General features: G+C 39.2%; 1 protein-coding gene across 2 annotated transcripts in view; it reads left to right on the forward strand.

The window, feature by feature from the left end:
• MPP7 (MAGUK p55 scaffold protein 7) overlaps nt 1-13,687 on the forward strand; it is a 219,660-nt gene that overhangs the window by 51,151 nt on the left and 154,822 nt on the right. For both annotated transcript variants that reach the window (XM_065921254.1, XM_065921255.1), the window contains exon 2: nt 4,563-4,718. In XM_065921254.1, the coding sequence (XP_065777326.1) occupies nt 4,682-4,718 (37 nt within the window). In that variant the 5' untranslated portion in view covers nt 4,563-4,681. The remainder of the gene's footprint in view (nt 1-4,562; nt 4,719-13,687) is intronic.

The raw sequence follows: 13,687 nt of genomic DNA on the forward strand, positions 1-13,687 counted from the left end.
TATTTTTATGAGTGTAGTTTGATTTCAAAGAACGCCTCTGAAAGGGTCTGAGAGACCACTGTATCTGCAGTGGGTCTGCAGACCACACTGTGAGAACTGATGGCATAAAAGGTTTAAATGCCATTTTCTGTAAGCAGATTAATGCCACTTATCTACATTGCTTCCTTTATTTTCTAACAATTATAATTTATGAAAATTTGAATCATGTAACAGATACCAGTGTGCTGCTTGCATTGGCTAATGCAACTCATACATCTTTCAGGTAGAGTTTGTTTTTTTTAATGTCAGATTTGTTAAAAAAAGAAAAAGAAAGTTTACTCTTTTTTCACTGTTATTAGGTTTTGAAAGTGTAACTTGAAAGTACTTGTGATCATGAAGTAATTTACAGATGGATTACCGGGCACAATTATTGTCTCTTGAAATTATGGGATATTGTTATTATTATTAGTTTATTTATGATGGCAGTTAAACATTTTCATGTTCTTTAATACTCCTTCAAATGGAGAGGACAGGAGTTTGGAAAATTAGGTCTGGCACTGGATTTCCTGTTCATCTGTGTTGATAACTGTGTGTGTGTGAAATATTGTGATTTATAATAAACCTGTGTCTATGTAACCCTTTCTGCTTCTGCAACCCTTGAGATTTCCTAAGTGATAAGAGTGATAAAAGTGCCTTTTGTTTTTACTAACTACTTTCAGTCATACCTTTGTGTTAATGGGGTGACTTTTGGGAAGCCCTTGTGGATAGAGCTGGTTGCTGGGGAACCAGCCTTGATTGGAGGGTTGCAACTTTCAGTCCCACCAGATGACCTCCTGGGAATAGAGAGGGGCTGGAGAGTGAGTTCAGTCACCAAAGGCCAGGGATTTAAGCAACCATGCCTGTGTAATGAAGCCTCCATAACACCCCAAAAGTGTAGGGTCTGGAGAGCTTCCAGGTTGGGAGACACGTTGCTCCCGGGGAGGGCATGGGAACTCCGCTCCCCGCCCCACACACCTTACCCTGTATGTCCCTTCTCTCTGTTCCTTATTCTTTCCTTTTATAACTAAGCAGTAATGTAATAAGGGGGCTTCCCAGGTGGCATTAAGTAAAGAATCCGCCTGCTAGTGCAGGAGACACGAGACTAGGGCTCGAACCCTGGGTTGGCAAGATTCCCTGGAGGAGGGCATGGCAACCCGCTTCAGTATTCTTGCCTGGAGAATCTCACGGACAGAGGAGCCTGGCAGGCTACAGTTCGTGGGGCTACAAAGAGTCGGACATGACTGAGCACCCACCCTCAATCTAATAAGCAAATGTTCCCCCGAGTTCGGAACCTGAGGGGGTTGTGGGAACCTCTGATTTGTCAGAAGCATAGGTGATAACTTGGATTTGATATCGACATCAGAAGGGGACTCTATCTTATAGGACTGAGCCCTCACCCTGTGGGGTCTGATGCTGTCTCCAGATAGATGGTGTCAGAACTGAGTTAGATTGAAAGACACCCAGCTGGATCACAGGATTGCTTGATGTGTAGAAAACCACACGTGGTGTCAGAAGTGAAGTAGTGTTGTAGTGAAGTGTTGAAAGTAGAGGAGACACACAGGAGTGTGTGCACATTAGCAAAAATTTTTCAGATAATTATTTCATTGGATGCAATTAAGACAAATTTTTTTTTTAATGGAAATCTCAGAAAGCTTTCTGCTACAGATACTTGCACTTCTGCGATTGACCACTAGATGTCACAAGAGCCCCGGGAGCCCCAAAGGGTTGCCCAGGGCGGGTAGAAATTGAACATTGTAGGCTCTAGACCGTCACATATTTCACTGTTTCCACACGATTGATGCCAGCAGAACCTGATACAGTGTGATATATAGAAGCAAGGTATGACTGGAATAATGAAATTTCAAAAATAAGCCCTTTTAAAGGAGGGTTGTAATAGTTCTGTTGGGGATTGTAAATGTTTCAGGTGCACTTGACACCGCAGTTTCGTTCCTGGCGTTTGGGTCTCTCTCCCTTTTTTTTTTTATGGAAAGATGGATTGAACTTCAATTTAAGAATATTCGGTAATCCCTCTCAGGACATACTGTAACAGCTGGTATTTTTGTGTTGTAGTAAATCGATTCCATACAACAGTCAGTAATAATCACAACTGGGTTCTGACAAATTCCAAAGCATTTTCAGTAAGTTTAGCCAAAGAAAATATCATGGTTACTACAGAAATTTAACTCAGTTTGAAAGTTAAACCCAGCAACTCCACTTCGTTCCACAGAATATTAGCCACTTTCCCCGTTGAGATTTTATCAAGCCACTTTTTTTTTTATTGATATACTTATATATGTTCTGAGAAGATAATTACCTTGTAGCATATATTTCTTAAATAATACATTTTTGGAAAAAATTACCTTGAGTGTTTACTGTGAAATAAAAGGTGAGAAATGCTACGATAACATCTTCTTTCTATGGCATACGCGGAAGGCTGCAGCATCAACTCAGAAGGATGTTTTGATGTGAAATGTAAGGTGGTTTTTAGTTTTAATAGGATGTTTGTTATAAGCATAAATCGATTTATTATATGCTGTATGTGGTTTATGAAATTGAAACATTGTAAATTCTTTAAGGCTTGAAGAAAGTTGTAGTTTGCATGGTATAGATTATGTAGTATGTGTATTTCTTTAGTTAGGTAATCTGTACCATACAAATTGTGATTTATGGCATAAAGAACTTAAATTACATACATACACACTATAATAAATACCTGCATACACACGTTTTGTCCTAATGGTAGAAATATGTGTGCATACACTTTACAAATTATAACCATTTTTCCTTTTTTTCTCAGCAGCAGAACAAAAGTTTACTAATTGAACGCATTTTTTAAATTATGTATGGTCTGTTTTTTATTTTCTTTGTGTTTGAATCGAGGAAAACTTTTATGTAGTTGAATCTGAATCTGGATTGTTAGGATAGCTTATGAAAACAAAGCAGTGTTACCTTTTAAAATTATTAGGGAAAATAGCTTCAGAGATGTGTGTTAATGAAACCTTGATTTTCCCTTTTTAAAAGTCTTATTTTTAGCTTAGTGATTTGTGTTTTCACTTGGTATTTAAAATAACTGCCATCGCATTTTTAATTAACACAGAGAGGATCTCTGTATGGGTTTGTATGCATATTTTCACCGTCAACCTTTGTAACATAAAACAGAATTTAAGACACTGCACCCCATTACTTGGTTCAAGATAGTCTTTTTGATGGTGAATATTTTTATACTAATATTTACTTTGATAATTAAAAAGCTAATTTAGAAAGCTTTAATAGAATTTTATAGTCTGGGTTTCTTCACGAAGAATTTGGCAAGCTCATTTTCTTTATTCTGTAATGTGAATCAGCAATTTAAACGCTTTTAAGAATTGAAGTGAGCCAGTGTTTCAAATGTTTACAGTATCTGTTTTTCATGTTAATATATGTTAAAATATGCTTTTAAATCACTGATCTTGCTTTATAGAGAACGGGGTAGGGGGGAAATGCTCTAAAAAGTGAGTTTTAACACATTGTGTGGTTCTTCTGATTTCTGAAAAATGTAAATGCGGTGTATTTTCCGTTATTAGGCAGCTGTGGTCCAAATTTAAACCACATGGCCTCCTTCTAGGTGTCAGGCCAATGTAAATTTTAATCTTGCTACTTTTATGTTTTCATTTTATAATCTCATTACCTGAATTTAAAAAACCCAGTCATCGTAGTCATTGTTTGCAGGATGCTGTTTTGTATCCTCTGGCTTATTGGAAGGTCAAGCAGTTCTAAATTGCTATTATCTTCATTTGCACATAAGGAAATTAAGGCTTAATGAGGTTAAACAACTAGATCACAGGGCTAGCAGGATTGGAGACTGAGCCAAACACTAGAGCCCTTGCTTTTAGTTATTACACAATAGAGCCTTTATTGCTTATTTGGGGATAAACATTACTGAAAACAGTTATTTAAAGAATCAATATTTCTCAAGATCCAGCAAAGCTTAGTTTTTACTACACCAATTTATTTTCATATATTAGCTTGGATTGTTAGGTTTAGTTTAGATTATCAGCAGTTCTGTAAATCTAAAATGACATCTTGCTTTAATCCTAGTATTCCTTCAAGGTCGTTTGTGATCTTCAGTTAGCGAATTTGCAGTTGTCGTATTAGGATGATCTACTTAAATTAGTTATAAGTTGTTGACAACTTACAGACTCTTTTCTACATTTAGGAATACAGTTTAGAATTCTAATGAAGGGGAAGAGTTGTAGAATGACACTGGCTTACAAAAGCTTCCTTAAGTCCTCCATCTGTGCCGTCAGCGATTCTCAAAGCAACTGGAAAAATCTTTACAGAAGGCTTGACACATGCATGAAGAACTTTTGTGCTTTTAATTAGAAGTCCCACGTCAAAATCAAAAACTCTGCCACTTCCTATTTGCCTGTGCTCTCTAGACGAAATGGTGAAGCTTGTGATCTCACCCATAATGTGTTGGGATCAGCATTTTGAATTAGTTACAGCAAGTTGCCATGTAGTCATCCTGCCTCTTCTATTTTTTAATGTGTTCCTTTTCTTTGTAGAAACGGCCTGCACGGGGACACACAGATCTCGGTAGTCGGCCTGGGAGTGGCCGCAGGGGTTGGCATCTCGGCCGCCTTCCAGGGGAGTGAGTTGGCAGCACCGGGCCGGCCTCAGCATCATGCCCGCGCTGGCCACAGGCTCGGGGAGCGACTCAGGTACAGAGCCCATGGGGCGCTTTCCCTCCCTCACAAACTTCCTTTTCACGCTGAAAACCGGCCTTGCTTCAAGCCAGTGCAGACAGGTCATGCTTGTTCTGTAACCAACGCCAGGGCCATCACCTTGGCTTTCCAGGATGAGCGTGACCTCAGAGCGTGGGCTGAAGTGGCTTTCTCTGGGTATTGACGGATCCTGCCGATGCTCTTGTCCTCTCCTGCATCTTGGAATAATGTCGTACATTGACTTTTTTTTTTAAATTGAGTTCTTTAAAGATACAGAAGTGTGGACAGTTTTCATGCTACTCACATTACCCTCCACTCCAATTTAATCATTCATAACTATGAATTTCTTGGGTCATATTTGCTCAGACCTCTCACTTTTTTCCCCATCCCCCCACCCCCTTCTCCCCTTTTTTTTCCATTTTCTTTCTTCCTATCCAGAGATAAAAACTGTTCTGCAGTTGATATATGTCATTAAAGGACTCAGTTAAACACTTCACCTCGTTATCAGTTGTAAGAATTAGTGAAACGCAGAATAAAGATTTCCAAGAAAGGGGAAAAACCTCAGGCATGCAGGTGTGTGTGAAGTGCCCTCTTTCTGCTCTAGTTCAGGAGGTGGGATGGGGGTGGTCAGTGCCCCTTTTCTGGAATTCCCCAGAGTTAGCACTTTGAAAAAATATGTGAATTCCTGGACCCTCCTCAGAATTATTAAAACAGAATGTAGCTGGGTTTGGGCAGCTGTTGCTTGCATTTTTTTTTTTAAGTTGTCTGTTGTTATTGAGAGTGAGTGGGGGCTGCTCTCTGTTGCAGAACGTGAGCTTCTCGATGTGGGGGCTTCTCTCGGGGCAGAGCACAGACTCAGTAGCTGTGGCTTACTTACTTGCTTCCTGGAATGTGGGCTCCTCCTGGATCAGGGATTGAATGCATTGTTCTCTGCGTTGGCAGGCGGATTGTTGTCCATTGCACCACCAGGGAAGTCCAGCTTGTGTTTTTAAGACCACTCAAAAGCAGGGGTGGCATAGAATGTGATGAGGAGGGATGTTCTTTGTGGCACTGACCATGCTGAATTGGTCCCAACAGCCTTCTGCAACCAGCTGAGACCTGTCTCATCCTGGATGGGTCTGGGCACCATAGTTTCAAAAGAGCAGAATCACAGATGGGATTTTGTGTTGTTACCCTAGCTTTCTCGTTTGCACTGTGTGCCCAGGTCATTCTTTGCTATTTCAAGCCCAGACACACTTACTCACTTTGGCAAATTTTGTCTCCTCTTTATCCATCAAGAGTGATGTTTTTCTACTGTGATTTATGCTGAGCATTAGTTTTACTTAGGAAGTGATTTTTATTTTTAAATTGCATGAAAATCTTTTTTTTCTCAAGACATGAACTTGAAAGCAGCTCCTTTGGAAAAAAAAAATTTTTTTTTTCTTTTCAATTTTTATATAGTCCCACATTGTGTTTGACTATATAAAATGGATGATTTAAGTTTTCATAGTGGTTTGGGAAATTATAGATAAAATTTATTTGAACCATAAATTTACTACAGTTTATGTAATGAATAAGTTTTATGCTTTGCCATTCACCAAAAGAATGCCTTAGTTTAATTGAATGCAAAATATTTTTGTTGATTACACCTAACATGGAGTATTTATAGTTTAGGTGTCCATCGTAAAAAATACCATAGGCTGTTTAGAATGGAGAAAGAATACTCCCAGGCCTGCGTGATGCAAACCTGAAACGCTGCTGTGACACATCTGGCTTTGCAGTATTTTTTTGCTCAGCATGTCCCAACAAGGTTGAAGTTGGGCAAAGGAGACTGTTCCAAGAGTCACTGCGGTCAGGGGAGCCCCAGGGTGTGGGCACCTGTGAGGTGCTCAGGTTCCCTGTCTCCGTGTAGGCCCCATGCCCTTGGCCAGGCAGGGGTCCTTGTGACTGTTAGCAGATTGCTTAGCAAGGAGGTTGCTGTTCTCTCAGGTCTTCCAGGGAACAGAGTTAGCATAGCTGAAGGCAGACCTCATACAAGAAGAGGGGACGACTCACAGCCACCCCAGTGCTCATGTGGGGAAATACTTCCTGTGTACACTTCTACTACTTCTTTCTATAACAGCAAACAGTTAGTTATACAAGTAACACAGAAGAACATTCCTGCCATCAAAGATACATAGATAAAAAAGGAAAGAAATCTTTTCAACCACTTTTCTCCCTCACCCTCCATCTCCTTTCCTTTCTGTTTGATGAGTGTCCTGTGAGAATTTTCTGTACATTAAACACTTACACGCATACATATGTAATTTTCTGTACATTAAACACTTACATGCATGCATATGTAATTTTCTATACATTAAACACGCATATGTACATAAAAGTGTATGTATATAAATAACATTGTTTTGTCTTTTTTCTTTATGTTTTAATCACAGATTTTATCATACTCTATGGATTGTTCCCTAGTTTTTCTTCTACACCAAGTAGAAGAATTCACCAATATGTCTCAAAGAGGTATTTCTAGGAGGTGTGTGTGTATGTATATGCCTGTATATATAGATATATGTATATCCTCCAATTTCTTTTAAGTGAATGCATAGTTTTCTATTGTGTCACAGTTTAATGAACCAGACTACTCTTAATGAAAACCTTGGTTTTGTTACTTTTGTATTTTAGGAGAAAAGATGTATGCATTTAATAGATGTTGCCAGATTGTTCTGCAAAGGGGTTGCACCACTTAACAGTATGTGGACATTGCATTCAAAATCATTTCCCCTGCATTCTTGCCAATATTCAGTATTACGTTCTTATAATTTTTACCTATCTGATGGGGGAAAACAGGGTGTCTTAAGTGTGAAGTGTGCATCACTCCTGACATCGAGCACATTTTCACTTGTTAAATGGTCATTTATTCCTCTGGTTTGTTTGTTCATATCCCTTTCCCATCATTCTATTGGTTTATCACTTTCTTATTTATTTGCAGTATCTCTTTATTTGTATTTTGGATATTAATCCTCTGGGTCATTTTAGGTTGAACACCATTTTTTCTCATTAGTCATTTACCCTTTTTTTCTTCCTTAAATAGTACCACTGTTAAATGGAAGTTGAAAATGTTCATATGGGCAGGTATATTCTGAATGGTGAATGCTCTTTTCCTTCTGCTTAAGAAGACCTTTCCAAGAGTATTTCGAAATTTTATTTTAATAATTAAAAAATTATATTTACAATATTTGGAATTTGAGTCCTGCTAGTTTGCACATGGAAGGAGACAGGGGTCTAATCAAATCTTAACATATTTCCCTGTTGAAGAACCAGCAGTCTCTTTGTGCTGCCTACCCTGGAGGAGAGTGTGTCCTGCCCCCTTTCCTTCTGGGTGAAGTATCCATGTAAGTTATTTGGAATAATTTGTCTCTTCTCTCCCATCAATTTATTCAGTCTGTGTCAGTGTGGAATCTTGGATGTTCGTTTATACTTTGGGACATCGCCCAGTTCTACTTCACTTATTTGGTTGTTCAGATTGCCCCAGCTTTGGCCACAGGAGCTTTTTCAGTTCCTTTCTTTGACATATCCCCATCCACAGAGGGTTTGTTTTTAATGCTTTCTTACTTTGGGCATGATGAGGTGCTCTGGGTTGATCTTACCATGCCCCATTTAGAATCAGCCATTTTTCGAAGGACCGCTGGTTACTGTTATCAGGGAATGGAGTAGAAGCCAAGATCGGGATCATAGCTTTGCACACTGTTGTTGCACATATATGAACATTTCTACATGCAATCATCTGTAAGTATATTAAGCTAAATATGAGCATGGCCCGGAGGTTTCCTTAGACTCTCCTTGTGTTTGATGACATTAATGGTTTTGGTGAGTACTTACTGATGTCTCCAGCTCTAATCCATAGGAAATAAGTCGTTTTAGCCTCCTTCTCTTGTCTGTAAATCCCATTGGCTGCCATATACCCACCATCCAGCTACCTAATTATTTATTTACACAGTGTACGTGTGTAGTCGTGTCTGAATTGTTACCTGTTCCTCTTTGAAAGACAGCTTTTATCAACCAGAGAGCTGATCTTGTTTTATTCCTGTGATAGTACCATTCTGTTCTGAATTTTATGGGATCATTCTTTCCCTGCATAGTGCTTCAATGTTAGTTCTAGTTTTATAAATTCATTAGGTCTGAATTTTACAAATATCATATAATGTGAAATGTAATATATATACAGAAATGCATATAAAACTTTTTATAATACAGTTTTAAAAGTGATTATAAGGCCAACATCCAAGTGACCACCACGTGAGTAAAGAAATTGAACACTCTGGAGAGCAATCCAAGCGCTTCTTCCCATTCAGTACCTCCTCCTTCCTGGTGGCTCAGACTGAAGAATCTGCCTGCAACACAGAAGACCCAGGTTCAATCCCTGGGTCAGGAAGATCCCTTGGAGAAGGAAATGGCAACCCACTGCAGGATCCTTGCCTGGGAAATTTCCACGGACAGAGGAGCCTGGTGGGCTATAGTCCATGGGGTCACAAAGAGTTGGACATGACTGAACAACTCACACACACACACAACTTCTTTAAAGATGGACAGAAAAGGAAAAGATTCCTACCTCTCACTGTGCACAAAAGATATGTTTTAAACACCCCTAGGCACTTTGGTTTAATTTTGCCTGTCGTTGAGCTTTATAAATGGAATTACAGTGTATGAATTTTTTTTTAGTTGACTATGTAGAATGTGAAAAAAAATAGCAAATTATAAAAATTTTAAAGTGGTTACATAAAATAAATATTACAAAATCCAGAGGAAAAGCAAAATATTTTAACTGCTTGACATACCTCTGTACTTGTTTTTCTTCTTTATTTTTTGACTACCTACTTTTTGATTGTCTGCCTGTGACAGTCATTCTGTAATATTGACTTAAAAACCATCTAGTCTGTAAAGGGGAAGCTCAGGTTACTTGTAGATAGTACTTCTGGCACACAGTGGTTCTGACACCCGTTCTGTGGTTTTTTTTTCTCTGTGACTCCAGCCGGGTGTCTTACAGTTCAGTTCTGACACACATTGGAGGTCGCACCCACCTCATAGGTTATGGGTGCAGCTCCCTGAGACTTCCCACCGTTTCGGATACTGATTACAAGCAATAGGTCCTCAGGTTACCCCAGTTTCTATTTAGCTCGACTGCAAATCAGAGGTTCCCATAACTGCATCCTTGCATTCAGTCATGTGCTAGAACAGATCAAAGAACTAAGGGAGACATTTAACTTGTCTTTGTCAGGTTGTTGTTGTTTAGTTGCTGAGTCATGTCTGACTGTTTTGAGACCCCCATGAACTGTAGCCCACCAGGCTCCTCTGTCCATAGGATTCCTCAGGCAAGAATACTGGAGTGGGTTGCTCTTTCCTCCTCCAGGAAATCTTCCCAACCCAGGGATTGAACTGGCGTCTCCTGCATTGGCAGGTGGAATCTTTACCATCTGAACCACCAGGGGAGCCCTTTGTCAGGTTACTACATAATAAAGGACATGGTGAAGGATGCAGGTGAGGAGATACCTAGGGTGAGGTATGGAAGGGTCCAGAGATCAGTAGATTCTATCCCAGGGAGTTGGGGTCCATCAACCTCTGGTGTGTAGAAACTTGCTGGACCCAGAGTACTAGGGTTTTTATGGTGGCTTCAACATGTAAGCGTGACCCATGATTAACTCCTCCTTCAGTCCTTTTCCTTCTCCTCCAGAATGTGGGAGTGATCCTGTCTCTTCATCTCTTGTATCTGTTGCTCACTGTAGTCCATGTGTAGTGATAGCTCATGGTATTGAATAGTTTTAATTTTCATTTCTTGGCTATTGATGAGGTTGGACACACGTTCACATTGGTGACTTAGATTTCCACTTTCCTGAAGTACCAATTTAAATCTTCTGCTCATTTTTCAAGTGCCTGGTCTTATGTGCAGGACATGTTTTTTATGTTATGGATTCTGTGCTTCATAAGCTTTGCTGGTTACCTGTGTGATACTGTCCTTTCTCGACCTGGGGCTATCTTCTCCTTCATGCTTCCTTCCCTGGCCCACATGTAGAAGGTACACATTTCAGTGTAGCTCAATATCATGGACTTTATGGTTGGTGATATCTATATTTTATTCATGAAATATTTCCTTAGCTTACAGTCAGGAAGTTGCTCCTTTTTTCTCTTACATTTTGATTTTAATGTTCCAGAACAGATTTTCATATAAGGTGTGAGTTGGGCTCCAGGATGTCCAGTTGTCCCACCATGAGACTGTGAAGACCATCTTCTCTCCCCTGCTCACACAGCTCGATGGTACCCTGATTACAGTGTTGATGTCAGTGTGACTTGTACCATCCTCATTTTTAGTTCTAGGTCTCAAAAGGAATTACTTCAATGTTTCTTCTTTCTTCTTTGTCACATTTGCTCAAGGTTTTGTTCATGTATGCCTTTTATTAGATTAAGGAAGTTTCCTTTTATTCTTAGTTTGCAGAACACTTTTTTTTTTTAATGATTAGCCATTGAATTTTGTCAAATATTTTCTATTTATTCATTGTAATCATATGATTTGTTACATGTAAATCTCAATATAGCAAATATCACTGATTTTAAAAAAAACTTTATTTTTTATTGGGGTATAGCTGATTAGCAGTGTTATACTTTCAGGTGCATAGCCAAGGAACCCAGCCATACACGTACATGTATCCATTCTCCCCCAAACTCTTCCCTCACATCCAGGCTGCCACATAACATTGAGCAGAGTTCCCTATGCTATACAATGGTCCTGCTTGGTTTTCCATCTAAGTATAGTAGTGTGTGCATGTCCATCCCAAACTGTCTATCCTCCCACTCCTCCCCCGGCATCCAGTCTGTGAGTCTCTTTCTGTTTTGTAAGTTCATTTGCATCATTTCTTTTTAGAGTTTATGTATAAGGGATGTTATATGATAATTCTCCTCCTCTTTCTGTCTGACTTCACTCAGTATGACGATCTCTGGGTCCATCCATGTTGCTGCAAATGGCATTATTTCATTCTTTTTTAATGGCCGAGTAATATTCCATTGTATATACATACTCATCTTCTTTATCGGTCCTCTCTCAATGTACATTTAGGTTGATTCCACGTCTTGGCTATTGTAAACAGTGCTGCAGCAAACACTGGGGTGCTTGTATCCTTTTGGATCATGTTTTTCTCTAGATCTGTTCCAAGAGTGGGGTTGCAGGGTCATGTGGTGGTTCTATTTTTAGTTTTTTTTAAGGAGCCTCCCTACTGTTCTTCACAGTGGCTGCATCAATTTACATTCCCATCAACAGTGTAGGAGGCTTTGCTTCTCTCCATACTCTTGTGACCATTTATATTTGTGGATTTTTTGATGATAGCCAATCTGACTGATGTTAGGTGACCTTATTGTAGTTTTGATTTGCATTTCTCTAATAATTAGTGATGTTGAACCTCTTTTCTTGTGTCTCTTGGCCATCTGTATGTCCTCTTTGGAGAAATGTCTATTTGGGTCTCCTGCCCATTTTTTTAAGTGGATTGCTTGTTTTAATTCTGTTACATATCATGCTGCTGCTGCTGCTAAGTCACTTCAGTTGTGTCCGACTCTGTACGACCCCATAAACGGCAGCCCACCAGGCTCCTCCGTCCCTGGGATCCTCCAGGCAAGAACACTGGAGTGGGTTGCCATTTCCTTCTCCAGTGCATGAAGGTGAAAAGTGAAAGTGAAGTCGCTCAGTCATGTCTGACTCTTAGCGACCCCATGGACTGCAGCCCACCAGGCTCCTCTGTCCATGGGGTTTTCCAGGCAAGAGTGCTGGAGTGGGGTGCCGTGAGCTGTTTGTAAAATTTTGAAGGCTAATCCCTTGTTAGTCACATCATTTGCAAATGCGATCTCCCGATCTGTGAGTTGTCTTTTCATGTAGTTTATTGTTTCCTTTGCTGTGCAAAAGCTTTTGAGTCGGTCCCATTTGTTTGTTTTTATTTTTAATTTCCATTTTTCTGGGAGATGGATTGAAGAAGATACTGTTGTGATTTATGTCAGAGTATTCTGGCTATGTTTTCCTCTAGGAGTTTGGTAGTGTCCAGTCTCACATTAGGTCTTTAATCCATTTTGAGCTTATCTATGTATTTGGTGTTAAAGAATGGTCTAATTTCATTCTGTTTTTTTTTTTTTTTTTTTTTTTTTTACGTGTTGTCCAGTTTTCCCAGCACCATTTGTTAAACAAACTGACTAATCTTACTGAGTTTTAAATGTCAAACCAACTGGCATTTTAGGGATAAATCCAATTTGCTCACAATTTATCATCCTTTTCATGTAGCCTGCTGAATTTGATTTGCTCACATTTTATGTCCAACTTTAATATCTATGTTTATGAGTGAGTTTAGCCTATAATTTTCCTTTCTTATTATCTCAAATTTTCACAGTTGTGCAATGTGTTGGAAGGAGTCTTTACTACCATTCTCTTCTGTTTCTTTTTTGGGGGGAGGGGGTTCATTTGAATCCTTTTATCATTTTACATTTCCCTGCTAATTATTTTGAAGTTATACTTTCACTTTCTCTTTCTTTTTTTTAGTAGCTATCTTAGAAATTACAACATGCAGCCTTTATTATAAAATCTCCTCTTAATCTGTGCCTTTATTGTTATCCTATATTCTTGCCTAGAAAATCCCATGGGAGGGCTACAATCCATAAGGTCTCAGAGTTGGACATGACTGAGTGACTAGGCGCACGTGGACAGTCCAACCTTAGAACACTTTTACCCTCTGTGCTTCCCTCCGAACTTACATGCTATTGTGTCCTGTATTTTAATTCTCTGTTACAAAAACCCAAGCAATGAAGAGTCTTTTATTTCATCTTTACAGCCTCTTAACAATTTGGTATTTTAATCCAAACTAACTTTTCTAATGTAAAAATCTTTAGAACTTCCACTATTGAAGGTCTACTTCATTTATCTATTGATCAGTGAAGGTCTGCTGATGTCCTAGTCTCTGTGTGATCAT

The sequence above is a fragment of the Muntiacus reevesi genome, chromosome 2, assembly GCF_963930625.1.
Source record: "Muntiacus reevesi chromosome 2, mMunRee1.1, whole genome shotgun sequence".
Classification (NCBI taxonomy): domain Eukaryota; kingdom Metazoa; phylum Chordata; class Mammalia; order Artiodactyla; family Cervidae; genus Muntiacus; species Muntiacus reevesi.